This window comes from Eubalaena glacialis, chromosome 18 (assembly GCF_028564815.1).
Source record: "Eubalaena glacialis isolate mEubGla1 chromosome 18, mEubGla1.1.hap2.+ XY, whole genome shotgun sequence".
NCBI lineage: Eukaryota > Metazoa > Chordata > Mammalia > Artiodactyla > Balaenidae > Eubalaena > Eubalaena glacialis.
This window is the reverse complement of record NC_083733.1, coordinates 63,488,951-63,515,815: the sequence shown is the minus strand read 5'-3', so window position 1 is coordinate 63,515,815 and position 26,865 is coordinate 63,488,951. Positions and strand designations below refer to the sequence as shown.

The 26,865-nt window shown below is 52.2% G+C and overlaps 2 protein-coding genes across 3 annotated transcripts; one reads left to right on the top strand and one right to left on the bottom strand.

The window, feature by feature from the left end:
• Window positions 1-570: 570 nt before the first annotated feature.
• NR1H2 (nuclear receptor subfamily 1 group H member 2) lies at window positions 571-6,681 on the bottom strand. Of its 2 annotated transcripts, none has more exons than XM_061173854.1 (10): window positions 6,571-6,681; window positions 6,311-6,445; window positions 5,759-5,820; window positions 5,557-5,676; window positions 4,946-5,236; window positions 4,604-4,863; window positions 4,211-4,390; window positions 3,449-3,548; window positions 1,163-1,371; window positions 571-845 (listed from the first exon to the last, which is right to left on the bottom strand). In XM_061173854.1, exons 3-10 carry the CDS (start codon window positions 5,799-5,801, stop codon window positions 699-701), a joined length of 1,350 nt encoding a protein of 449 aa, XP_061029837.1. In that variant the 5' UTR covers window positions 5,802-5,820; window positions 6,311-6,445; window positions 6,571-6,681; the 3' UTR covers window positions 571-698. The 2 variants fall into 2 exon arrangements, with proteins under 2 accessions (XP_061029837.1, XP_061029838.1); XM_061173855.1 differs by having other exon boundaries at window positions 4,946-5,227.
• A 9,173-nt stretch (window positions 6,682-15,854) lies between these two features.
• On the top strand, window positions 15,855-26,466 carry NAPSA (napsin A aspartic peptidase). Its single transcript, XM_061172493.1, has 13 exons — window positions 15,855-15,928; window positions 19,095-19,236; window positions 19,332-19,455; window positions 19,647-19,765; window positions 20,092-20,291; window positions 21,354-21,476; window positions 21,684-21,828; window positions 22,374-22,472; window positions 22,672-22,867; window positions 23,482-23,686; window positions 25,747-25,880; window positions 26,182-26,234; window positions 26,371-26,466. Exons 1-13 carry the CDS (start codon window positions 15,855-15,857, stop codon window positions 26,464-26,466), a joined length of 1,710 nt encoding a protein of 569 aa, XP_061028476.1.
• The last annotated feature ends 399 nt before the right edge of the window (window positions 26,467-26,865 follow it).

Sequence of the window (26,865 nt, the reverse complement as noted above, 5' to 3'; positions counted from 1 at the left end):
AGGATGGCCAGCACAGTGCCTGGCCCACAAGAGACTTCAGCCAATACTTGATTGAATGAAAGCCCCTTTTCCTCATCCACTTAAACCCTCCTTGTCCTTCAGGAGCGGGCTCCAACCACCAGGAGGTGACCGTGAGGTTGTCAGGGGCCTCTCCTGGGCACCCATAGCACCTAGTCACATCACCCTGAACCCTTCCCAGCTCAGCACCAGGTCCATGGGGGTTGGTGTCCACGAAGACCCTGGCAGCCCCTCCCCACCTCAGACTCACTCTGGCTCAGGGCAGGTTTCTATTCATACTTTATTTTCCTGTTTTTGTTTTTTTTAGTTTTTATTAAATAAAAGGAGCAGAGGGAGGGGAGCCTGTGTCTCTCGGGCTCTGGGGGAGCCACAGGCCCTCCCCTGCCTCCCAAGGTGCTCTGCGTGGTAGGCTTGAGGTGTAAGCTGGGCGGGGAGGGCAGCTGGGCGTGCTGGGAGAGGTCGGGATCTGTGACCCACCTACCTCTCCCAGGAAGACTCAGTGGGCGGGGAGAGAGGCTCCCGGACCCCGACTGGGGCTCATCCTGAGGGTTGAGGGCTGGCGGGGCCAGGGCCTGAGCTCCAAGCCACAGGGCGGGACCCCAGGCCCAGCCCGGCCCCTCCCCACCCCAGTGTTCATTCACTGGAGGGTGCAGGGCGGTGGGGCAGGGTGGCCGGGCCCCTCATTCGTGGACGTCCCAGATCTCCGATAGCAAAGGCGGCAGCTTCTTGTCCTGGAGCCGCAGGGCGAAGACCTGCTCCGAGTGCACGGAGCTGAGCGTGCGCAGGCTCACGAGCTTCATCAGCATGCGGGGGAAACGCAGCTGGTCCTGCGGGGGGCACGGGAGGGAGCGGGCGCGGGTCAGCCCCCTCAGACCACCGGGAGGGCCCCTCTGTGGGTCGAGCCAGGAGAGACAGTGTGGCGCCCCGTGCATGGACCAGGCCTGGCTCCTTGTGGAGGGGACAGGGGCCTGAGGACACACTCTTGCTGAGAGGACGCTGAGCAGAGCTCAGAGTGCTGTCAGGGGTGCCGGGGGCGGCGACAGAGCCGGGCTGGGACTAGGCAGCCGGGCCCTGGCCCCAGGCTGACCCCACACGGTCTGGACTTCCTGTCCCTCCCCAAGCCGGAGGGGCTGGGCTCTGGCACCTGTGGCCTCTTGATGCGGGTGTAGGACAGCAGCGCGTCCACGTAGGGCTGCTGCAGCGCCTCGACTCGGCTCGGCTCCTGCACGTTGGGCCGGTCGGCCGAGAAGATGTTGATGGCAATGAGGAGGGCGTACTCAGCATCGTCCAGGCCCAGGCGCCTCATGGCCCGCGAGAACTCGAAGATGGGGTTGATGAATTCCACCTGCAGGCCTGCGGAGGTGGGAGGCCCGGCCCGATGAACCGATGAACCGCCCCGGCCCTGAAACCGGCCCCCATGCCTGGCCGCTGGCGCTGCCCACCTTCAGCAGGGGGAGGGAGACAGCAGCAGGCAGAGAGTGCTGGTCACCCTGTAACCCCACTGCCGGTCAGGGTGCCTGGCACGTAGTAGGTGTGCCATACCTCTCGCCCGAATGAAGGAACGAGTAATGGGCGTGAACACTTAACTCAGAATTTTCTGCCATCCCACCACCCCCTTCACTTCCTTCCTGCCTTCCCGGTTCCTCTCCTTGGGAAAACGAAAGAAGTTTAATCCTCGGTCACATTACGTTACCCCCTGCGGTGGCTTCGCCTGCTCTCGGAGTGAAGCCCAAACTCATTCCCAGGCGTGACTCATTCATTCATCAAACTTGACTGAGCACCCACTGCATGCCAGGCCCCAGGGTAGAGATGTTTACAAGACAAAGCCCCCTGCACCCGTGGAACTTACCTTTGGGGCTTGAGGGGGCAGATAGTAGACGAATATGTAAGCAAACTATCCACCCTGTGAGATGATTCTGAGTTCTATGGATCAAGGTAACACAGGGAAGGGTAATCGGGGCCCACGAGAATCGTGTCAACATCTTAGACAAGATGGTCACCATAAGGTGACACTGCACAAAGGCCTCCCTCGCTGCAGGGTGTCTGACCCCAAGGAGGGGAGGGAGTAAGTGACCAAGATGTGTGAGTGTTCCAGGTAGGGCACCACCCGTCTGTTTTGCCTGGAACTAGACTTCCTGGGCCCTGAGACTTTTAATATTAAAGCTGGGAAGGTCCCAGGCAAACTGGGATGAGTTGGTCACCCTAGTTCTGGACAGAGGGACCAGCAAGTACAAAAGCCCTGAGGCGGGAGCACGTTTGGTGGGTTCCAATAAGAGGGAGGCCAGTGTGGCTGGAGGAGAGTGAGTGAGAGGAGAGGGTGGGAGATGAGGGCTGAGAGGGACAGGGCCACACCCTGCAGGGCCTGTGGGCCAGGTGAGGACTTTGGCTTTTCTCCCAGTGAGATGGGAGCCATGGACAATTCTGAGCACAGGAGGGACATGACTGGTTGTTAACTGGATTCTTCTGATGACTGTGTGAACAAACACACTGGGTTGGGGTGGAGGTATAAGCCCAGTGAGGGGCCCCTGCAATGTTCCAGGGAGAACCAACTGAGGCCCAGACGGCGGTAATGGCAGAGGATGCGGGGGATGTGATGTGAACCAACCTCCTCTCCAGCCCCATCGCCGTGCTCCAAGCCTCCTTGTGGTTCCTTAAAACCGCCCGGCTCTTCCCCACCTCAGGACCTTTGCACATGCTGAGCTCACCACCAGAAACACTCCCCCACAACCCAGTGCTCCCCTGCCAAACTTATACTCAAAGGGTTACTGGGACTGTCCTGGGTGTTGGAAGGGCCAGGTGTTAAAAGGAAGATGAGGTTAGGAGCAGATGTCCAGGAGTACAGAGAGGTGCCCCAGGGAGAGATAATGGGAGAGAACAAGACTCACTGAGAAAGCCCCGAGGCCGAGGGAGCGAGGCCTTTGCACGTGCATTCCCTGGTGGCTAATGCTACTCCTCACCTCCCTTTTCCTAGGTGATCTTTCTCACTCCTCTAGCCTCAGTTCAACTACGCTTCCTCCAGAAGGCCATCGCCTAGGTTACATCCCCAAGGAAGTGCTCTTGGAGGGCAGGGACCAGGGCTGCCCTGTACAGTTGGGGAGGTTGTGCATTTCCTGATGGACTGAGATCCAGCCTCCCTCATGTGAGACCAAGCTTGAGGAGGAGAGAGTGTCTTTTCTTAATTCTTACCAAGATGCCCTATGTGACAGCAGAGACCCCTCTGTTTCATCCTGCGCTATGTCCCACTGTGCAGAGTTGGTGCTCAATAAACGTGCTCTTGTCTCACTGCAAGGTGGCTCAACCCTCACCCCACTTGGGAGATAAAGAAACAGAGGCTCAGACAGGGATGAGAGGGCCCCGCGTCTCCCAGCCAGCAGGGACCCAGCAGAGGCGCCACTTATGCCCCCACTGCCCAGCCTGCACTTGGCCTTACCTGCGCGGTGGAAGTCATCCTTGCTGTAGGTGAAGTCCTTCAGGAACGTGATGCACTCGGTCTCGTGGTTGTAGCGTCTGGCTGTCTCCAGCAGCATGATCTGAAAGCGGTGGGGAGAGGGATGGGCAGGGGTTTGAGGAGCCCTGTGACCCTTTAGCCACCGTCCTTCCTCTCCTGGCCTGAATGGGGGGCCTGATCTTGCCGGGATCATCCCTCACCTCCCCCCACCCCCGCCCCGCCGTTCTCACGGCCACACAGACTGCGGTCAGCGTGTTGGACACTCCGAGCTCTCTCCCTCCTCCAGGTTCGGCACCCCCAGCCTCCTCCACTCAGGACACTCTCCCCAGGTGGTTAGGAGGCATGGGGCAGAGCTCTTTGTTTTGTTTACTACCACGCACCCAGCACTTGGAATAGGGCGCGGCATACACTAGGCACTCAATGCTTATTCATTACCATTGCTTGGTTCAAATGTCAACTCCCTAAATAAGCCTTTTCAGCACATTCCCTAAAGTGTATCCCTCCAGCCCAATCCTCAATTATTCTCAGCCTTAGGCCTGTTTCCTTTCTCTCCTTGCCTCATGGGAGGCTCTGATGACTTGTTTAATATTTTGATTTTCTCCTGTAGAATACCATCCCCGCCAAGGCAAGGACCGGAGTCTGGCTTGTCACTATGCTCCCAGCATCTGTCCTGGGGCTTATCTCTGGGGTTCCCTGAGGGCAGGATGGAAGGGCCTCCCAGAGGCTGGGCGGGCCGGCCATTACCTCAATGGTAGACGCCTTCAGGAGGGCGATCTGGTCCTCGCGACCCAGCTGCAGGAAGCCAGGCACCTGCTTGGCGAAGTCCACGATCTCCTGGACTGAGATGATGGCCAGCTCCGTGAAGTGGGCGAAACGCTGCTGGCGAGCATCACGGGACTGCGGGTCTGCGCCCAAGGGCCAGGGCTGGGGACGTGGGGGGCCAGGTTACTCTCAGGACTTCTCCCATAAGCCCAAGGCTATGGGGGCCCCTTGAGGCAAAGCCTACACCCTAGGAGGCCCCCGTCTCAAAGACCCTGCCCTCTGGAGCCTCATTCTCTCCCCGTGCCCTAGACTGCGGCCCTGTCAGCTTGACCCTCCTGGGCCCATCGCCCCTAAAGGCTGTGGAAGGGGCCGTACCGTGACTTTAGGCTGGTCAGAGAAGGAGCGTTTATTGCACTGCAGCTGAGCAGCCACCAATTGCTGGATCATTAGTTCCTGAGCGGCTGTTAACTGGACACCCTCGCCTTCCCCGGAGCCCTGGCCACCCCCGTCAGACCCTCCAGGGGAGGCCCCAGGCCCAGAGGCTGAGCTGCTGCCGACTCCCAGCCCTGTGGGTGACGACTGCTGCTGCTGCTTCCGAATCTTCTTCTTCCGGATCTGTTCTTTGGAGAGGACGCCTGTTGGGGAGACACAGGCCTCAGTAGAGGCCCCAGGCCTGGGCAGGGGCCAGGCTGGCACTGCTCCCTCCCCGGCACTCACACTGCTCCCGCATCCCAGCCTCCTTGCATTTTCGCAGCCGGCATTGCTGGCACTTGCGCCGCATGAAGGCATCCATCTGGCAGGTTCCACCGCCCCGGCAGGCGTAGCGCCCGGCCCCGCCTCGGATCACACTTCGCCTGAAGAAGCCCTTGCAGCCTTCGCAGCTGAGCACGTTGTAGTGGAAGCCAGAGGCCGTGTCCCCGCACACCTGGCACAGCTCGTCGCCCAGCATCTTTGGAGCCGGTCCCTTCTTTCGCTTGCGCTCCGGCTCCTCTGCTGTGTCTAGGATGACTGGTGTTGGTGGACAGAAGCCATGAGAGACAGAGCCACAGAGATAAACGGCAGCCAGAGGGACAGGTCCATGAGAGATCGGAGGCAAAGAGTCAGAGTGAGGAGAGTGATCCAGGGAGACGGCAATTCACAGGGAAAGATGTGTATGTCAGTGAATCCCAAAGAATGGGTCAAAGTAAGAGATGTCAAGGACTAACAGAAGAAAAAAATCAACAAGAAACTGGGGCTGCCCATCCCCATTTCTGATCTTTCTCCCCTTCTAGATCCCTCCCTAAGCCTCCATACCAACTCCCAGCCCATGTCCCTGGACCCCGTCTCACCCACGACGGAAGCTGAGTTGGCCCCATTAGTGCCTGGGACATCAGGATCAGCCCCCGGGCACGGCTCAGAGCCATCCTCCTTTCCATCAGGTGAAGAAGAGGGGGTGCTAGGGCCATTTCCTGGGAGAGGGAGGCACAGTGAGTTTCTCCTGACAATAATTGCTGGCGGGGGGATGGCTGGGTTGGGAAAGGGGTCACTCACCAGGCAAGGGGGTGTCCAGGGAACTCGTGGCGGGGGTGGACATGGTGGGGTCACGGAGCAGCCTGCAGAATACAGGGGGACTGAGAGCCTTGCGGGGCCAGGGAGGGTCAGGTTAGGCCAGCCACAGGTTTTCATGGGGCTACCTCTCTTTCCTCCATCTCTCAGACTCTTCCCCTACTGCATACACACCCTAACCCCAGTCTCTGCCAGTCTACATACCCTCCCATCCAGTTCCAATAGGGCCTGCCCCCTTCTGCTCCAGGACAGCCTTCAGGTGGGTCTCAAGCCCCTCCCTCCTCTAGACTCTGCTCCTCCTTTAGGCTCCCTCCACTCCAGATCCCGCCCACCGGCTTTTTCCAGATACTGTCCCTTCTGCTTCAAGTGCTCCGCCCTCACTTCCTCACCCCACCTCTGCCGAGGAAGCACCCCTACCTCTCATTCTGACCCCATCTCGTCCTATTATGCTCCGCCCACATATCGTTTCCTTCTAGGTCCTTCCCCATCCCTTCCAGGTCCCGCCCCACCGCCTCCCATCATACTCCGCCCCCACACCTCTCTCCAGGTCCCGCCCCTCTCCGAACACCAGTGGGGGGCGGGGCTCATGGCTGCGCGCGAGGGTCTCGTGGGCGGCCTCTCGTGGGGGTCCCCTACTCCCGTTGCCCTGGAAACAGCCGGGGGCGGCGCGAGCTATGGAGGGGAGACGGTGGAAGGAGAGAAGGGGGCTGAGACAAGCAGCGCGGGGAACATCGGGAAGCCCCAGGCCCAGGGGTCCTCCCGCGTCTCCCCACACTCGAGTGCACCTGCTTGCGTACCCTTGGTCTGCTTCTCTTCCTCCTCCTCTGTAGCCACTGGCACGCCGCCGCGACTCGGGTCCCCTCAAAACTAACTTCGCCACTTCTTCCGGCAACCCCACCGTGCGTCACTTCCGGGAGTGGGCGGGGAGTCAGGGTGACGGAATTCCGGTCGCTCTAGGGCTAGCCTAACCAGCTGCCCCGCACGGAAGTCGTATACCCACCGGAAGCTTACCTTCCGGATAGCTCCACTGAGGGCTGGCGGAAGAGTTCGGGACCCGTTCAATCAAGCGTTGGGCAAGAGGGCGGCATGGCAAGTCCCGAACCTTCCCGCCCCGGCCTGCGTGGCTTTAAACTCTGCCCTGTGCTTCTCTGGGCTTGCGGGTCAAAGATTTACTCTGCATCATCTCCACGACTACAGATCCTTTTCGCACACGGCTGATTAAAAGCATGTTTGTCCTTTTTTGGTTGTTATAAGTTTTCTGATTTTGGAGCTGCGCTGCTTATTGGTTTTAAATAAGTTAAATTACAAACCTAGACCTAGAAAAAACCTGGAAAAAATATATTTTAAAAACAATTTGGTGATAGGAAGAATTCTTTTAAAAAGTAACCTTCCTCTACGAAAAAGATAAAAATAATAGCTTTTAAAGAAAACTCGGGAATTCCCTGGAGGTCCAGTGGTTAGGACTGGGCGCTTTCACTGCCGTGGCCCGCGTTCAATCCCTGGTAGGGGAACTAAGATCCCGCAAGCCCCACAGCAGGGCAAAAACAAACAAAAAACTCAGAATACTTGAACAGGTGGAAGATGGAAATTGTTCCAAAGTCTTTCCACCGTGATAATCAGATCTATATTGAGCGTATATGTATTTTTTTTTAATGGGGATATATGCTCCATACTCTTTTGTAGGTTGTTTTGTCCATTCCAGCGTGGCCTTCAAGCTGTGTAAATTTCCATCCGAGGATGTTTACCAATAAAACGAGTGGCTAACATGGGCATGGGGGATGACTGAATGGGTATCTCCTCCACTTCCTCAATGTGTAATGTTGAGCCAAGCTATTTACTATCCCTGCACCTCAGTTTCCTCATCTGTAAATTGGGACCGACAAGAATTTGTTGTTGCATTGTCATTATGATTAAATGAGGTAAAAACCGTGAACCTGGCCAGGCTCAAATAAGGAGCCCAGTATGTGTGAGCTATGTTTATTCCAGTGAAAATTATTTTTAACTTTTCACTGTTAGAAAAGTGCAAACGGCTGAAATACACTGAAGATGGACAACAGTTTTGGGGCAAGTCACGTCGCTCTCAGTCTCAGTTTGTAACCAAGCAGGACTCTAACGGGCCTTCCCATGACAGACCCCTCCACTATATCCTCTGCTGTAGATTCTCTCTGAAGTGAAACAGGAGGGAAGGGGGCAGGGCATAACCTTTAAAAGAATGACATAGCCCGAGGACACGACATAAACCTGATTAGAACCAAATAGGTCCAAGATGGAGGACAAGTCGACTTCCACTAGACCTTGAGCCTCAGTATACGCTCATTGTAACACATCAGCAAGCTAAATGACACACCCACAGGCACCATGACAGTTCCAAGTCCAACCATAAAGGTCAAAAAGTGGGCAATGGCTTAATCACTGGAACTCCCCACCCCTTCCCAAAAATAGCTGGACTACTTCTCCCACTTATCAGCCTATGAAATTACCCACCCCTATAAAAACTGACAGCCCCATATCCTCGTGCCGCTCTCGCCTTATGAGATGGCCCACACTCTGTCTGTGGAGCGTGCTTCTCTCTAAATAAATCCACTTCTTACTATCACTTTGTCTCTCACTGAATTCTTTCTGCGATGAGACATCAAGAACCTGAGCTTCATTAAGTCCTGAGACCAGGTGTGTGATCTCCGTTAAAAGACCTTGGGTTCAAGTCCCAATCTAGGTTTTGGCTGGGTTTGAGTCCTGGCCTGTGGGTTCAAGTGTCAATCTGAGTAACACAGTTTCAGAACTATAATAGTATCTCATGATACTATACCCAGATAATAGTATCTCATGCATATTTCCTGAGTTTTTCAGATGCTAAGAACCACCACCAAACGTAAGAAATTAACTACTTGATGATCATAGCCCCCAGATCTACTGGCACCTAAGGATTGATAGTGTTAACTGCCCTGTTACCTCAACATCAACCAAGCAGAGAACTATGCACGAGCTGATCACATACCCTGGGTCGCCCCTCCCTCAACTTACCTTTAAAAATGAGGGGGGGCTTCCCTGGTGGCACAGTGGTTGAGAATCTGCCTGCTAATGCAGGGGACACGGGTTCGAGCCCTGGTCTGGGAAGATCCCACATGCCACGGAGCAACTAGGCCCGTGAGCCACAACTACTGAGCCTGCGCGTCTGGAGCCTGTGCTCCGCAACAAGAGAGGCCGCGATAGTGAGAGGCCCGCGCATTGCGATGAAGAGTGGCCCCTGCTTGCCGCAACTAGAGAAAGCCCTCGCACAGAAACGAAGACCCAACACAGCCAAAAATAAATATAAAAATAAATAAATAAATAAAAGATTACTATTAAAAAAAAATTTTTTTTAAAATGAGGGGGGAGGGATAGATTGGGAGTTTGGGATTGACATGTACACACTACTATTTAAAATAGATAACCAACAAGGACCTACTGTACAGCACAGGGAACTCTGCTCAATATTCTGTAATCACCTAAATGGGAAAAGAATTTGAAAAAGAATAGATATATGTATATGTATAACTGAATCACTTTGCTGTACACCTGAAAATAACACAACGTTGTTAATCAACTATACTCCAATATAAGATTTTAAAAATTTTTAAATACTCTACTGAAACCCTTTGGGGAGTTCAGGGTTGGAACATGAGCCACCTATTCTTGCATTACCCTGCAATAAACATTTCTCTGCTCCAAACTCCCATGTTTTGGTTTGTTTGGCCTCACTGTGGTCTGTGGGTTCTGGGGTAACAGCTAATCTGTAACAAAATGATATTTACATCAACAAAGGTTGGTGACAGAAAAAATATGGCAGCCAAATCTTACTTCAAAATATAGAATTACTGTGAATTTGAAAGCTACAGTGCAGTCTGACACAGGAATGCTATATCATCAACTCAAATGTCTCTGGCAGTGTTATAGTGGGTGATGCGATTTTTCCAAAATTATGACCAAGTCTTTTTTTGTTTGTTTAGTTGTTTTTTATTTTTATTTTTTTTTCATTTTGGCAGCACGGCTTGCGGGATCTCAGTTTCCCAACCAGGGATTGAACTCTGGGTCACAGCAGTGAAAGCGCTGAATCCTAACCACTAGACCACCAGGGAAATCCCCTGACCAACTCTTAATAAACTTATCAATAAGACAAGGTAGGAATACATTTGGCTTGTTCTAAAACAGGCAAAGAAGGCCAGAATGGCTGGAGCTGTGTGGGGTGGGATGAAGATACAAGATAAGATCATAGAGGGAACGCAGATCCAATCATGAGGACCTGTGGGCTAAATGTTTTCAACACTGGCTGAGAATTCACAAAAAACGGTCCCTTGCCCAGGATGACACAAGTGGACTACATTTCCCACCTGCCCTTGCAGCTAGGTGCGATCACGTGACTCTGTTCTGGCCAGTGGAACTCCAGCAAAAGTAGTAAGTGCAGTGAGCGAAAGCCAGGCCTGGAGGCTGACTCCAAGGTGTCTGGAGCTTCAACCCACGCCCGCCCCCCCACGCCCCACCCCCGAGTACAGCCTGCACCGCAGTTTTTCCCCTCTGTAAAATGTGGAGAATAATCCCTCTTTTACAAGGTTGCTGGATGATTAAATAAAATGGTAGGTTGAAAAGTCTAGTAGGAACTTCCCTGGCGGTCCAGTGGTTAAGACTTCAGCGCGTCCACTGCAGGGGGCGTAGGTCCCATCCCTGGTCGGAGAACTAAGACCCCGCATGCCACGCGGCGCAGCCAAAAAAGTTAAAATTAAAATTAAAAAAAAAAAGTTTTAACCAATATTCTTATTTTTGGTAATGAGCCTAACTTGCTGGTTAGATTAAAATGCTATTTTCTTTTCTCTTTTAACTTTAAAAAAAATATTTATTTATTTACTTATTTTGGCTGTGCAGGGTCTTTGAGGCAGCACGCAGGGATAGTTGCAGCATGTGGGATCTATTTCCCAACCAGGGATGGAACCCGGGCCCCCTGAATTGGGAGTGAGGAGTCTTACCCATCGGACCACCAGGGAAGTCCCCTAAATGCTATTTTCTAATGCTGCATAAGTGCAGTATGTACGCAATTGAGCCCAAATAAAACTACCGTTTACGTTTTCATCAAATGGTGAACAAGCTCATGAAGACAGTTGAAATGTAATTTATGATTATGTAAATTAAGCTACCTTCAGGACACTAACATGTAGATAAAGGAGACTTTTATTATTGTGAAGCAATATGTCATTAACCTTGAAAATTATATACAATTGTCACAAACATTCCTTAAAAAGTAAAAAAAAACAAAACAAAACAAAACAAAGGACAATCTCCAAAAAGAGAAAAAGAAAGAAAGAAAAGAATCTAGTAACTCTTTATCCAGTCGAATCTTGAGGCTTGATTGTTTAAAAAAGTGGGTTGTTAAAAATATTTATTGACTCAATATTTATTGAGTCTGGAGAAAGGTGTCAGGCCTGAGACTTACCTCGAGGGCTCCTGCTCTGGTGTTGGAGGTCGACCCTGTTACAAACCACTATTTGATAGAATAGGGGTGATCTAGGTCTCGTTTGCTGACTGTGTCCCGAAGACATCTCCCAGCTACGTTAGGTAGGGGGCAGTCAGAGAGGAATAACTTACCTGACTTCTTTGTGTCGGCATTTCAGGCAATGGGAAACACAGGGACAAAAGCAGGGAGGCTTGAAAGAGACCCATGTGTTCCAGGATTTCAGCTCAAGAAACCAGGGAGGGAGGTAAAGTTTAAAAATTAAATTTTTTTCAGAAAAAAATGCTGCCTTGGGGAAGGTGCTTAATAAATACTTGCTGGATCTCAGTAAATTAAGTTGAATTAAGAGACTGGTTCACAACTACAAGAAAGTTGATCAAATATTATTGTCAATGTAAAAACGATGCGTGTAGAGTCAACCATTTTTGTAGCGTGCATACTAATTTTTAAAAACATTTTCGGGAAATTTATGTGGAAAAACAAATGTAACTGTATTATCAGAATTCATGTAAAATAGACTGATCAGAAAATATTTTTCAAAAAGAAAATATTTTCCCCCGTACTGAATAGAGAATAATCAGAAGGCTTTACATTTCTAGCTGTTAGGAATATAATTCCTAGAGTTTGACTAAATCATAAACTAGAGCTCTTTAAAGAAAAGAAAAAGACAAGACACTGATTGGGGGAGGTGGGGGTGGGGAAAGAGCGGATCTCGGCTGAGAAAATAGGCCCATACCACCACCGTGTGAGCATTTACGGATTTGCAGGCAAGACCTTTCAGAAACCACTTAATCTTAGAGAGTAAGAATTGGGGCCGGGAACTTCCCTGGTGGTCCAGTGGGTAAGACTCCTTGCTTCCACTGCAGGGGGCACGGGTTCGATCGCTGGTCGGGGAACTAAGATCCAGCATGCCGCGCAGCACGGCCAAAAAAAAAAAAAAAAAAAAAGAATTGGGGCCGGAAGATGCAAAATCCGGGTTGGGGGATACTCTGAGTGGGGACTCTGAGGTGTCAAGACTGAGTATTCCGGGCTTCCCTGGTGGCGCAGTGGTTGAGAATCCGCCTGCCAATGCAGGGGTCCCCGGGTTCGAGTCCTGGTCCGGGAAGATCCCACATGCCGCGGAGCAACTAAGCCCGTGTGCCACAACTACTGAGCCAGCACTCTAGAGCCCGTGAGCCACAACTACTGAAGCCCGCGCGCCTAGAGCCCGTGCTCCGCAACAAGAGAAGCCACCGCAGTGAGAAGCCCGCGCACCACAACGAAGAGTAGCCCCCGCTCGCCGCAACTAGAGAAAGCCCGCGTGCAGCAACGAAGACCCAACACAGCCAAAAATAAATAAATAAATAAATTTTAAAAGAAAAGAAAAGGAAAAAAGACTAAGTATTCCAACAGCTGAGACAGAGGAGGGGGAGATGTGGGGAGAGTTACTGTAGAGAAACTGGCCCTCCATCTGCTGTCAGGGAAATCCCTCAGTGCAACCAGTGCTCAAAGTGGGTTGTTAGAAATATTTATTGACCCTTTGCAAGATGCCAGGCGCTGTCCTAGGTGCTGAGGACAGAGTGGCAAGTGAAACAGACCAAGATACCTGCCTTTGTTGGGATCAGATTCTAATGGGGACACAAATGTTAAAGATAATAAGTAAATTAGCAGTATAGAAAGTATCACTGGGACTTCCCTGGTGGCGCAGTGGTTGAGAGTCCGCCTGCCAATGCAGGGGACACGGGTTTGAGCCCTGGTCCGAGAAGACCCCACATGCCGTGGAGCAACTAAGCCCGTGCGCCACAACTACTGAGCCTGCACTCTAGAGCCCGCGAGCCACAACTACTAAGCCCGCGGGCCACAACTACTGAAGACCGCGCGCCTAGAGCCCGAGCTCCGCAACAAGAGAAGCCACCGCACTGAGAAGCCCGCGCACCGCAACGAAAAGTAGCCCCCGCTCGCAGCAACTAGAGAAAGCCCGCTCGCAGCAATGAAGACCCAACGCAGCCAAAAATTAATTAATTTATTAATTAATTAAAAAGTATCACTGATTCTAAGAAGCACGTGGTTTACTACTGATGACATTAATTATGTCGTGTTAATTTCAGTTAATGAAATGTTAGAAGATGTCAAGTGCTATGGGGAAAAAATAGATCAGGGTAAAGGAGATTGGAAATTCCGGGGGAGGATGGTTGACATATTCAATAGGGTAGACAGGGTAGACTTCACTAAGAAGGTGGCATTTAAGCAAAGATTTGAAGGAGGAGAGGGAGTGAGTAAGGTTTTCCGGAGGGAAAACACTTGGACAGAACAGCCTGTGCAAAGGCCCTGAGGCAGGAGTGTATGTCTGGGATGTTTGAGGAACAGCCAAGAGTGAAGGAGGGGGAGTGAGAAGAGATGATGTCAGGGAGGGGACGCGGCCTAATCATATAGGGCCTTTCAATTCCGTAATGCCGTTGGTACCTCTGATCCTTTGATCCTACCCTGTTTTTCCTGTTTCCTTCATCTCTCATGTCCTCCCTTCCTTAGGCTGCATAGATTCTATAGTCAACTACCATAATCGTGCCCTTGCACAAATAACATTAACGCCCTTACTCTTTCTCCCTCAGTCATACTTGCCTGGCAAAACCCCAACTCTGGTTAAAATGAACTCACTGCCTCTGTGTGCCTGCTCTCAACCAGCTGAGCTTGTGAGTGGACACACTTCAGATGTGTGACTGCAAACACTCAGAACCAAACTGCAAGGCTGCCACAGTTTTCTTCTCCAGTCCCTAAGAAATCATTTTCTCACCTTCTTTCTCTAAACCTCTAGCGGCCCTCGCCCTTTTCGTTCTCACTTCTTCTTTTGCTGAAAAAAATAGAAGCAATCAGAAAGAAACTTCCCCATGCTTGCCTTAGGGACACTACTAGCTCACCTTCAGAGGTACACTGCTGCCCCTCCCATGACCATGTTTGGACAATCTGTAAGAAGCCAACCCCTCCACTTAGGCACTGAATCCCTTCTCCTCTCCCTGTTCAAAACTTTCCCTCTTGCAGTGTTTCCTTCTCTCTCTTGCATCGTTATTTGTGCAACGCTTAAGCCTCTGTTCCTTTAGGATTCCTCTTCACTGAATGCCCGCACTTCCCCGTGGTGCTGCTGAGGATGCTTCCTGAAACTTGGGGGTCCTAGGCCCTCCCTCTTTGTAACTCCACCCTGAAGATCACTTCCCTCCAGCATCTACCTAAGGGACTTTCCTGCTACAACATCCTAAAGGAAACCCAAGTTCAAGAGGCGGGGCCCCAACCATTTTGAAAGCGGATCTTCTGGCCTTACTGAAGCCTTCAGATGATGGCAGCCTCAGCTGACATCTGTCTGCAACCCTATGAGCCAGAACTGCATGGTCAAACTACTTTCAATTTTTTAACACAGAAAGCCCCCCCAAAATAATAATAAATGATTATTTCTGTCTTTTTTTTTTTTTTTTTTTAAAGATTTTTTTTTTAATTAATTAATTAATTTATTTATTTATTTATGGCTGTGTTGGGTCTTCGTTTCTGTGCGAGGGCTTTCTCTAGTTGTGGCAAGCGGGGGCCACTCTTCATCGCGGTGCGCGGGCCTCTCACTATCGCGGCCTCTCTTGTTGCGGAGCACAGGCTCCAGACGCGCAGGCTCAGCAATTGTGGCTCACGGACCCAGCCGCTCCGCGGCATGCGGGATCTTCCCAGACCAGGGCTCGAACCCGTGTCCCCTGCATTGGCAGGCAGACTCCCAACCGCTGCGCCACCAGGGAAGCCCTATTTCTGTCTTAAACCACTCAGTTTGGGGGTGATTTTTACACAGCATTAACTAACTAGTACACTCTCCCAAGTTTGCTTTTCTCTAGGGCTACCCAGTCCTTGTAAATGGAAATAACATTAACACAGTTGTAATAATGTAAATGAATTGTTTTTCTGGCAGATTCTTGGGGTCCATCTCAGGCCTTTGGAATCAGAATCTCTGAGGGTGGTACCCAGAAATCTAGGGCACTTTTAAACTGGGTTTTCAGGTGCTCCTCAATATTTGAGAAACTTAATTACCGAAAAGGGGGCAGACAGAGAGACACCGCAAATTATTTTTATGCTTTTTCAATGGTGGTAGGGCTATGGACTTTTTGTGTGTGTGTTTCAGTATTTTCCAAAAAAAAAACAATAGGAATCGGGGTCCTGACACTTTGGCAGTCCCACTTAATATGGGGCAGAAGACGTCTAGTCTGACCCTCTCTTCCTTCCCCCAGACCTTTCACAAACGCCCCGCCCATACATTTGTTTGCCCCAGAAAACTCTTGTGGTTAATGAGTCACAGAAAAAATGAAGTGAAAATTATAAGTAAAAGCGACAATAGCTAAAGAATGGGTAAGGGAGGGGCGCAGGAGACTCTCCACCACCACCGAAGTCCGGAGTGAGGCACGCCAATACTTCCGGCGACCCTACCAAAATATTTGGCACATTCCTCCCAGAATACCACCCATCACTCCCACATCACCCACCAAGAAATTTCGTGTCTTACTCACCTCTCAAACCTGGAAGTGGGCAGTGAACAGGGCGCAGTCTCCGGGGAAAGAAAACGGAGCCGCAGGACGCCTGGGTCCACACGGGTCCGCAGAGATGTCTCCGCCACCGCTGCTGCTGCTGCTACTACTGTTGCTGACCATGCAGCCCACTGGGGCCACGTTGATCCGGTAATGGGGACCCCCACCACCCCAAAACCTGGGACGGACTCTCTCCCTCTTACCCTTCAAGTCTGGGGCTCCCCAATTCAGCGACCCCCAAACCTGACACCCCAGGATCCATGATTCCTATCTTTTGGGTTCCCAGATCTCCAAATTAGGCTCTCACCCCTGAGGGGTCCACCCTGTTATCTCCTAAGACCCAAGCCCTTTGAGTCTAAGGTCCTGCACCCTGAGACCCTTGGTTGGGGACCGTCCCAATCTTCTCAGTACACATTTTTGGGAGAACTCTGCTGATCCTACCCAGAGCTTTGATGATCTGATACTGAGATCTCCAGACCTGTGACACCCGTCTTCCAACAGATCTTGGAGACCCAGATCTGTGACATTTAAATTGAGACTCCCCCAGATTCACATCTTCCAAATTGTTGAGGTCTCAAGAAGTCCAGTTTTGGGGACTCCTATGACCTCCCCCCCACCTCTGGTGCCTCCCCCAATCTCTCCCTTCCTCTCCTCTCTTCTCTCCACTCCCTGGAACTCTTGATGGGGGGAGGGGGGTCTACTTTTCCAGGAAACACTTTTTCCCCACTTCACATTCTTAAGCCTCTCAAAGACTAAGTCATGGGCGGTGGCCGCAAAGATGTGGGGGGCAGGGCCCCAAGGAGAAACTACAGGCAGGTACAAAAAGATTACTGCACATGATGTTTGCTAACCTACTTTTTGAACCTAAGCGGTCATAGCCACTTCCCAAGTCAACGGAAAGAGCAATGATTCTCTGAGTTGACTCAGGACCACCAACATCGGCTTGAGCAGGCCCCAGGAACTTGTTAGAAATGCAGGTCCTCAGGCTCCATCCTAGACCTACTCAATCAGAAGCGAGCAGTTCTAGGGACTTCCCAGGTGGTCCAGTGGTTAAGACTCTGTACTCCCAATGCAGGGGGCATGGGTTTGATCCCTGATCCGGTAACTAAGATCCTGCATGATGCATGGTGTGGCCAAAAAAGAAAAGAAAAAGAAAAAAAGAAATGAGCAGTTCTAAATTTTAACTAGCCCTCTAGGTCAGGGATTGGCAAAACACTCGGCTCAAGAGCCAAATCCAGCCTGTCACCTGTTTTTGCAAATAAAGTTTAATGGAATTCAGCCATGTTCATTTGTTTACATGTTGCCTATGGCTGCTTTTGTGCTATATTGATAGAATGAGTAGTTGCAACAGAGATGGATGGCCTGCAAAACCTTTACAGAAAAACTTTTCCTATCACCCCTGCTCTAGGTGATTCTGCTTCAAAACAACTTTGCAAAACCACTGGCATAGAGAGCTACTTTCCCCTTTTTAGTGGTTGAATGGATTCCGTTCTAGGCATCTTTTATAGCAGAGCTGAGATGTACCCAGCGTTGGCCATTGCGTGCACAACAGTTTTCAGAATTAGGCACATACTCATAAACACATCTTTGTGCACTTGTCTAATGATCTCCTATAGATGAAATTCCTAGAATTAAAACTAATTGGCTTAAAAGCTGCACTCCCAATTTTGACTCATGATGTTACCAAACTATCCTCCAGAAAGTTTGTATCAATCTACACCTCCTAACCTCCTAGCCAACAGTGAGTATTGGTAATTCTGTGCCAATCTGCAGGGGGAAAAGAAAAAAAAGAAAGAAAGAAAAAGAAAAGGTCTCTCACTCTTGTTATTCCCATTTCTTTGATAACTATTGGGGTTGAACATTTTTCCATGTGTTTAGAAGTTGTACTTCTTTTGAAAATTTCCTGCTTATTTCTTTTGACCATTTTCCTACTTAATGTCAAGAACTGTAAAGTTAATTTGCCACAGTTTCATGGCTGCTGGTGGAAGACACAAGATTCCCAGGTGTGAGGCAAAGGACAATTTAGTACTCCCGGCAATAGTAGTAGCCAGTTTTGTGCCAGATTTCTGAGCCTCGGTTCCCACAGGGTGAAAGGAACGGAGTCAGGTGATATGTGCACAAGTGGTGAGGTGCATTACAGCAGGGGAACCCTAGACTTGAATCTTTTATAATGGATCATATGCCTGCCTGCCCTTTGCTCCAGAGAGAGACACTCTCTCTCTTCCAAGGCTGTTCACTAAACAAAATCCTTGAAAAGACACTCTGAACATAGTCTGTGTCTCTGCAGAAATATAAGACTCATGAATAAGTGCCTCCCAGCACAGGGTTGCTTATCTTATTCTTATTTATTTGTAGAAGCTCTTTGCATTTTAGAGATACTAACTCTTTGACATACAACTTGTAATTATTTCCACTAGATTTTTTTCTCTTTTAACTTTGTATGTTGGGGGAAGGGTGTACAGAAGTTTAAAATTTTAGAGACAGCCTTATCAATATTTCTTCCATGATTTCTGATCTTCCCATCTTTTCTGAGAAAAGCCCTCCTTTTTCTAGAATTATTAAACACTTTACTTCCAGTGCTCTTATAATTTTACACTGCACATTAAGTGTGATGTACATTTGATATATCTGGAATATATTTTACTGTAAAAAGTAAAATTGGGATTTGGTGCTTACATTTTTCCCCCAGTGCTGAAAGTATGTAAAGGCTTTTGCAAAGGCTAGTTTTATGTTGGGGTTTTTGGCATTTTTAAAAGTTTGTTTTATTGAAGTATAGTTGATTTACAATGTTGTGTTAATTTCCGCTGTACAGCTAAGTGATTCAGATATATATGCTATATATATATTCGTTTCCATTATGGTTTATCACAGGATATTGAATACAGTTCCCTGTGCTATGCAGTAGGGCCTTGTTGTTTATCCCTTCTATTGATATATACATAATAGTCTGCATCTGCTAATCCCAAACTCCCCATCCATCCCTCCGCCACCGCGGCCCCCCAACCCCGGCATATGTTAGGGTCTTTGGAAAACTTTGTGTATGTCCATTCCGGAATGGCTTACTTTACATAATTTGGAAGGTCTTTTATTGAAACGTTTTGGGGAAAGTCTGTTTGGAATGGTGCGCTCTTGTAGAGTCTTTGGGGAAATTTGTCATTGTGGTTTGGTAGGTGTTTGGTAGGGTTTCTGGTAATGACTATTACTATAGGGCCATGGAGATGCTTACATTGTCGTTATATCCTATTTGGGGAAGTCTGTTATAGAGGATGTCCAGAAAGGGTAGCTCCTTAGCTGTTGGTATCTCCTTCCCCCACAGGATCCCACTTCGCAGAGTCTACACTGGACTCAGGGCCCTGAACCCACTGAGGGGATGGGATAAGCCAGCAGAGCCCCCCAGGTTGGGGGCTCCATCCCCTGGGGACAAGGACTTCTTTGTGCCTCTCTCCAACTACATGAACGTGAGTCACAGCCCCACACAGCCCCTCGCTGTCCCCAACCTTCCTGCCCTTGAAGTCAAGCTCTTCATCCAGGACCTCTCCTGTTTTGCCATCAGATCCAGTATTACGGGGAAATTGGGCTGGGAACGCCCCCACAAAACTTCTCTGTCGTCTTTGACACTGGTTCCTCCAATCTCTGGGTCCCGTCCGTGAGATGCCACTTCTTCAGTCTGCCCTGCTGTGAGCTGTCATGGGGGAGAATAAGGCTGAATGGGGGTAAAGGGAGAAGGGGGGCTGGGCCCGGTCTTCCCAAGGGTTTTGGGGGACCTGTTCTCTTCCAACGCATCCTCACAGGTGAGTTGGCCGGAGAGGCAGGAGGCACTGGAGAGACCTCTTTCCCCCAGTGACAGCTCCCTCACCTTCTGACCTAGGGCTCCACCACCGCTTCAACTCCAAAGCCTCCAGCTCCTTCCGGCCCAATGGGACCAAGTTTGCCATTCAATACGGAACTGGCCGCCTAGACGGCATCCTGAGTGAGGACAAGCTGACTGTGCGTGACCTTGGCCCCGGGAAGGCTTGAGCCTGGGAGAAGCCCATCTCTAAGATTATCTGGTTTAGGGAGGGGTTTGAAGAGGCGGGGCCTCCTGGGTAAACGGATGGGGCTTTTGAATTTCGAGGCAGGGCTTCCTGGGGAAGAGGGCGGGGCTTCCCAGGCAGGGGCGGGCCTTCTCAAGTTGCGAGGCAAAGCTTCCTAGGCAGTTGGAGTTGTTTACAGATGTCCCCAGACCTGGGATTCATGCCTTGGTTTGGGAGACTTCAGAGACATGTAAGTAATGTCCTCCCGGAAGTAACTTACTCCATTTGAATCTACCCCAGATTGGGGGAATCACAGGTGCATCGGTGATTTTTGGGGAGGCTCTGTGGGAGCCCAGCCTGGTCTTCACATTTGCCCACTTCGATGGGGTATTGGGCCTCGGTTTTCCCGTTCTGGCTGTGGGAGGAGTTCGGCCCCCGCTGGATAGACTGGTGGACGAGGGGCTTCTGGATAAGCCTGTCTTCTCCTTCTACCTCAACAGGTAATGGCGGAGGGTCTACCTTCCTCTGAGTCCTAGCCCCAAGAAGGAAGTTCTGCCCTCCTTCAGGAAGTCCCTTGCCCAATAAAGGAAGTCCCACTCTCCATTCAGGAAGTCACCGCCCCAATATAAGAAACACATGAACCCTATTCATAAGTTCCACTCACTAAGCAACACCTTAAGACCTACTAAAGAAACTCACCATCATTTAAACATTCCATGTTTCAATCTCAAACCAGGAAATTCCATGCCCTACCCAATCAAATACTGAATTTAAGAACCCCATCTTCACCATAAAGAAATCCCAATTCCATTTGAGAACACACGTCAGAAGTCAGGAATTGCCCATTTTAATCTAAGAAGTTACACCTACCTTCTAGGAAGCTTAAAACTTATGCTCAGAAAGCCCAAGCTGTCATCCAGGTAGTATCCAGGCAGGAAGTTCTATGTCCCTTCAGTTATCCGGACGTCCAACCCAGAAAGTCCCACCCACCTCTTTTTCCTTTTTTTTTTTGCTGCAACTTGTGCCCCCTGCAGTGGAAGGGCAGAGTCCTAACCACTGGACAGCCAGGGAATCCCCCCACCCACCTCTTAGTAGATCTTGACCTTCCACACTTCCAGGAAGTGCCCGCCCCCACCCCCCCTTCCTATCACTCTCAGCCAACTGAGGAAGTCTAATTCCCCGGAAGTTCTAGACATGCAATTCAGAAAGTCTCATCATCCGCTTGGGGAGACTGACTCCTCACAATCACACCTTCCAGAGCCAATTCAGAAACCTCAATGCTCCACTCCCCGCAAAAGTTCTACCTTCTACAGTCAAATCAAGAAGTCCTATGCCCACTTCAGGAAGCTCCCAAGACCCTAAAATCCTAACCTCCACCAAGAAAAGCCCCATTTCTCTTCACTTCTTGCCTTGCTTCCAGTCCCAACATCAAGGCCCTGCCTGCATCCCACTATCCCACCTAGAACCCAGACACCACCCCATTGGCAGAAGTCCCTCCCTTGGCCACTCCTGGGGCTGGCAGGAGAAATGCCCATGACACCTACAGCTGTCTGCCTCTGCAGGGACCCTGAGGCAGCTGATGGCGGAGAGCTGGTCCTGGGTGGCTCGGACCCAGCACACTACATCCCACCCCTCACCTTTGTGTCAGTCACGATCCCTGCCTACTGGCAGATCCACATGGAGCGGTGAGGAACCTGGCCTCCTAGGTCTGGGAGGAGTGGGCTAGAGCCTAAAATCCAGTGTCCTGGGGTGAAGGGAGCCGAGGACCCAGACTCCTAGGTCTGATGGAGGAGGGATTGTGGGCCGGGACTCCTGGCTCTGCAGGAGGAGGGGGCTGGGGGCCTGGCCTCCTAGGATGCTGGCTCTAATGACTGCCTCCTTCTGCCTCACAGTGTAGAGGTTGGCACGGGGCTGACTCTTTGTGCCCGGGGCTGTGCTGCCATTCTGGACACAGGCACGTCTCTCATCACGGGACCCACTGAGGAGATCCGGGCCCTGCAGGCAGCCACTGGGGGAGTCCCCCTGCTAATGGGGGAGGTGAGGACCTGGTGTCTGGTGGGTGTGGGCTGGGGAGGCTAATAGGGATTTAATCGTGGACATTGGGCAGGATGCTCCAGCCTGCGGGTGGGAATCGCATGGCTAAGAGGTATGCACGGGCTGAAAGCACTGGACCTTGTGAGTGAGAGGCCGGGGGTTAGTGAGAGGAAGCAAGGACACCTCCCAAGTGTCTACTCTAAGTGACTCCGGGAACAGGACCGGATGAGAGTGAGTAAACTTATAATTAGTATAAGACTAATTACATACACCTATAGGCCCAGTATGGCCCGTGGGCCACCAGTTTTTTATTTTCAATTAGAGGAAAAGAGGTTTTGATCAAATGGGAGCCTAGGGGAAGTGGCAACAACTATATAGGAGTGAGGGAAAAGCCAATAAGGCTACAGAAGACAGCAGAGCCTGACCACACAAGGCCCTGAATACCTAGCTGCCCAAAATGGACATTTCCCTGTTGCATTGGGGAGCCACGGAAAGAATTTGAGCAGAGAAGGAATCCCTCGTCTCTACTTGCTCCTCTTTGCCCTCAGTACCTCATCCAGTGCTCGAAAATCCCAACGCTCCCCCCAGTCTCCTTCCTCCTTGGCGGGGTCTGGTTTAACCTCACGGCCCAGGACTACGTCATCCAGGTAGGTGGCAGTCACAATGACGTCAGAGTGACGCGTTGAGAGGGTGGGGCTGGGAGTGAGACATCACTAGGGCCAAGCAGGGACCACATAAACATTTCTAGTGCCCACGGTAGTGGGCGGGGCAAAGCTCTGGCTCCTAGGAAGAAGGAACACCGGTGGGCGTGACACGACACCTGTGATCCGTCTTGTCGCCTTGTAGATTGCTCGGGGTGGCGTCCGTCTCTGCTTGTCAGGCTTCCAGGCTCTGGACATGCCTCCGCCCGCAGGGCCCCTCTGGATCCTCGGCGATGTCTTCTTGCGCAGCTACGTGGCCGTCTTCGACCGTGGCGACAGGAAAAGCGGGGCGCGAGTGGGGCTTGCGCGCGTTCGAGCTCGTGGAGCAGGACAGCGAAGGGGTGGGCTTGCGCAGCCGCAGTTCTCCGGTTGAGGCCCTGGTTAAGCGCATGCGCACCCCCCGATACTCAGTAAAAATCCACTATTTCTATTAAACTTACCTGGGTCTCTTCCTTTTTTTTTTTTAAGCGCGTGATTTTTTTCAGAAAAAAGTGTCCGGCTCTCTGGAGTTGAGAAAGAAAGGAAGGAGAAAGGTATCACTCCTCTCCAAGGTGCACACTGGTGCGAGGGTCCTATACTACGAAGCCCATGAAGCCCCTCGCCTACACTGCCTCTCCCCAAAGGTACTCGACGCCGCGGAGCATCACGGACGTTGTAGTCTAGGCGGTGTTCACGTCCTGACGGGGGCGGGCGCAGCCACAACACGCGTGGGAGGCGACAGGTCGCGACGGCAGCGACAGGTGGCAGTGGGGGGTGGCTGAAATCGTAAAGGGTTTTCCAACCCTTGTTCTATGGGGAGGGGATACCATTCCCGCACACTTAATCTGTTCTTCTTCTCTACCCTTGGGATTCCGGGACCCCTGGGTACGCCACAAAGGCGCGGCTTGAAGCCCCCGGGTTGGGGGGAGCTGAGCTGCCCCTCCTCCGGCGATGATGTCACTACCCCCCTCCGCAGCCTCTCGCTGCCCAGAGCTGCGGGGCTGGGTCACCCCTCCCCCCATCGCCAGTCCCGGATTCCCCCATCCCCGCCCCGCCTCGACTTGGGGTGAGTACGGTGGAGGGGGAGAAGGCACAGGGTCCGGGGGCGGTAAGACAGCCCAAATCCCAGTTTTGGAGGCGGGGGACTCGGGAGAGGAGGACTTAAAGGTTACAGCGGAGGGGTAATTGGCGGGTCTCGGGGGACCAAGGATCGTAGGCAGAGAGTCCCCACATTTTCAGCTTTAGTGCCTGGAAGATCGTCTTTCCTGGATTTAGAACTGATAGGAATGGGGGCGGAGGAACAAGGAAGGGGTCTCGGAAGTCAGGAAGGGGAAGACCCTTCCCCAATTCCAGGGCTTTGGGGAATGGGGGAGGGAGAGTTAGGAGGGGGCGCCAAGGATGACTGAGGTGAGAGTCTGGGGCTTTCAGGAATTTTGTGCCTTGAAGGCCTGAGAAGGGATAGACTGGGAAGGAGGAGGGATGGGGAAAGGGTCTGAAGACGTGAACAGACATTGGCCTCCCCTCCCCTGGTGTCCGTCGCCAAAAATCGAGTCCACGTCCCTCTGGTCTGTTTGCCGAGCTGGGTGTCCCATAACCCAAGCCCTCATTATGCCTCCAGAAGCCTCCCCTATGGGTGGAGAATTCAGGCTCACAAATCCCCGCATACCCTGGTGGGGCCTGGAGAGGGCCATGTGGGAGTGACGGCATCCAAATTTCCCAGGGCCTGATGGAGTCTGGATCATCCTTGACCGAGCCTCTTCCCCCAATCCCACGGTCTCTAATCCCGAGTCTCATTCCCTATTCTCCCCTATTCCAGCCTCCTCGCTCCTTCCTCCCCCCCCATCCCTGCCTTCCCCCTCCCCATCCCTGCCTTCCCCCCTTCCCTCTGCCCCAGCCCGCACCTTCTCCCACATCTTCTGACCTCCGCAAAAACGCTGGTTTGGTAACTTGATCCCGTGCCTGGCTGCTATCAAAGGCAGAAGAGAAAAGTAGAGTTGGGTGGGGTGGGGGGAGGGTATAAGGGAGGATGGCTGACTTAGGTCCTTACCCTAGCCCTTACTCCCAGCTCCTAGTGCCTACCCAACCCCGGCCCCAGCATCCACCCCCACGCCCCACCTGCCTAGAAGCCTCACTCAACCCAAGCCCATTCCCTCACCTCAGGATTCACTGCTTCTGCCTGGGGATACACCAGAATCTGGGGCAGAGAAGAGTAGGAAGCCCCGATGTCTTTTCTCTACCCTCCTGGGTCCCACGGGGGCTTGAGGACTGCCTGAGAACAGTGGATCAGGGGGCAGTGGGGGGAACCCAGGTCTAGGGGTGGGGGGAGTTGAGGTAAACTACCTCCCTGGTCCGCAGGACGGGCCCCACTTCTGCAACTCTCTGCAGTGACGCAGCCTCGAGTCCTGGCCAGGCTGAGGATTAGAGACGGTGATGCGGTGGGAGCCTGAGAGAAAGGGACAGAAATCCAGAGGGAGGGACCGAGACTGAAGGACAGCAGGACAGAGCCCCAAAGAAGTGGGGACAGAGACCCAGAAAAAGGGAGACAGGGATTCAGAAAGGGGTGAAAGAGGCACGGGGTGGGGGTGGGGGATAGAGGCTCAGGGAAGGGAAAGAAAGAAAAAGGACAGAAAGAGAAAAGGCAGTGACAGAGGGGGAAAAGAGACGGAGGAGGGGAAAAAGACACGGGGAAGGAGGTAGTCAAAGAAGAGCTAGGGGGACAGAGACCCAGATGGATGGGCAGAGACCAGAGAGAGGAGGGAGCCGACCCTGGGGTGTGGGGGGGCGAGTGGAGGACAGAGACACAAAGAGGAGGGACAGAGACTGGAGGTGACAGAGACCCAGAGAGAGGCAAATCCGAGAAAAAGGTACAGAGGTCAAGATAAAGAGACCGGGGGTGGGGAGATCGAGACACAGTCGGGGGAGAGGAGACTGAGGCTTAGAGAGAACAGGGGCAAGACTCAGAAGGAGGGGGACAGATTCAGAGAACAATGGGACAGAGAACCAGAGGGAGCGCAGAGAGTAAGGAGGGGCCAGAGCCTCAAAGGAGTGAGGGCAGAGACGGGGGGACAAATATTCAGAAAAGGGGAGAAAAAGAGACACTAAGAGACACAGAAGCGGGAGTGGGGGTGGAGAGGGAGGCGATACCAACCAGCCGCCGTACCTGCAGAGGGAGGCGGCGGGCCGGGAACAGTGCAGACCTGGGACGCCCGCAGCCCCTGACCCGCCCACTTCCCTCCCACAGGCACAGCCTCCTGCCGCCGCAGCACCAGCCGCAGCCTCTGGCCCCGCCCCAGCCCCCGCGCCTGCGCTCTACCACCGGGGGGGGGGTCCAGTCCAGCCCAGCCCAGGGGGCGGGGCCTGACCGGCTCCAGGGCGGTCCGCCTAGTTCTGGCCACGCCCACCATTGGCCCCGCCCCAACTTTCTGTCCTCCCACAGGACTCTCTGAAACCTAATCCCGCCCAATTTCCTATTGGCCCCGCCTATTGTCTCAGCCTAGGCTATCTTTCCCGGCCTTTTGGTTTCTCCCCTCCGCCTCTCTTAAGACTCTCTCCTTACCAGTTCTCATCCATCCCTTGGTTCTGCTGGCTGCAGTCCGCCGTTATCTAGACCTCGTCCACTTTCCCTCACCTCGTTCCCCCTTCTAAGGCCCTGCTGACCCTTAGAACTGTCTCCCAGGTTCTCTGGCCCCCAAGACTTCCGTTCTAGGTCCCACCGCTCCGTCCATCCCGGTAGCTTTGTACTCTGCAGGTCTCACCTTTTCCTTAGCCATTCTCTACACTCTTAGCCCTGCCCCGCCCCCACCTAGCCTGGTTGCTTTCAAATCCCTTAAAGCCCCGCTCCTCCCTTAGTCTTGCCTTTCCACAGCCCATTCAAGACGGTTTTTACCATTCGTGGATCCCACCCACCTCCCGCAGTCCCTCCGCATCCTTCCTGACATTCTCCCGGCCCAGCGCCGGCTAATCGGGCCGAGTTTGCAGCTCCGACCCTGCCCCTTCTTTACCTCGCCTTCTCCCTTAGTCCTAGCCAGAAGCTCTCAGGTTTCCAGGCCTCGCCCATTTCCGCCCCTTCTCACTGGGTCTCAGTCCCTGTTCCCCTTGCCGTGTCCCCTTTCAGTCCAGTCTAGTGCCACTCTCCATTTCCAGTTCCCGCCCCTCATTCAGTCCCGCCCCCTCACTCTCCCAGCCCAATTAGGACTGTTTCTAATTTCTGTGGCGCTGCCTCTTAAGATCCTCTCTGCCCCGTCCAGTCAATGTTAGGAGCTCAACCCGGCAGTCTCCATCTGCCCCACTTCACCGGGTATTGCTTGCCAGCTCTTTAGGTCCGTCTCTATGCAATCCAGACGGCCGCCCCGATTGTGGC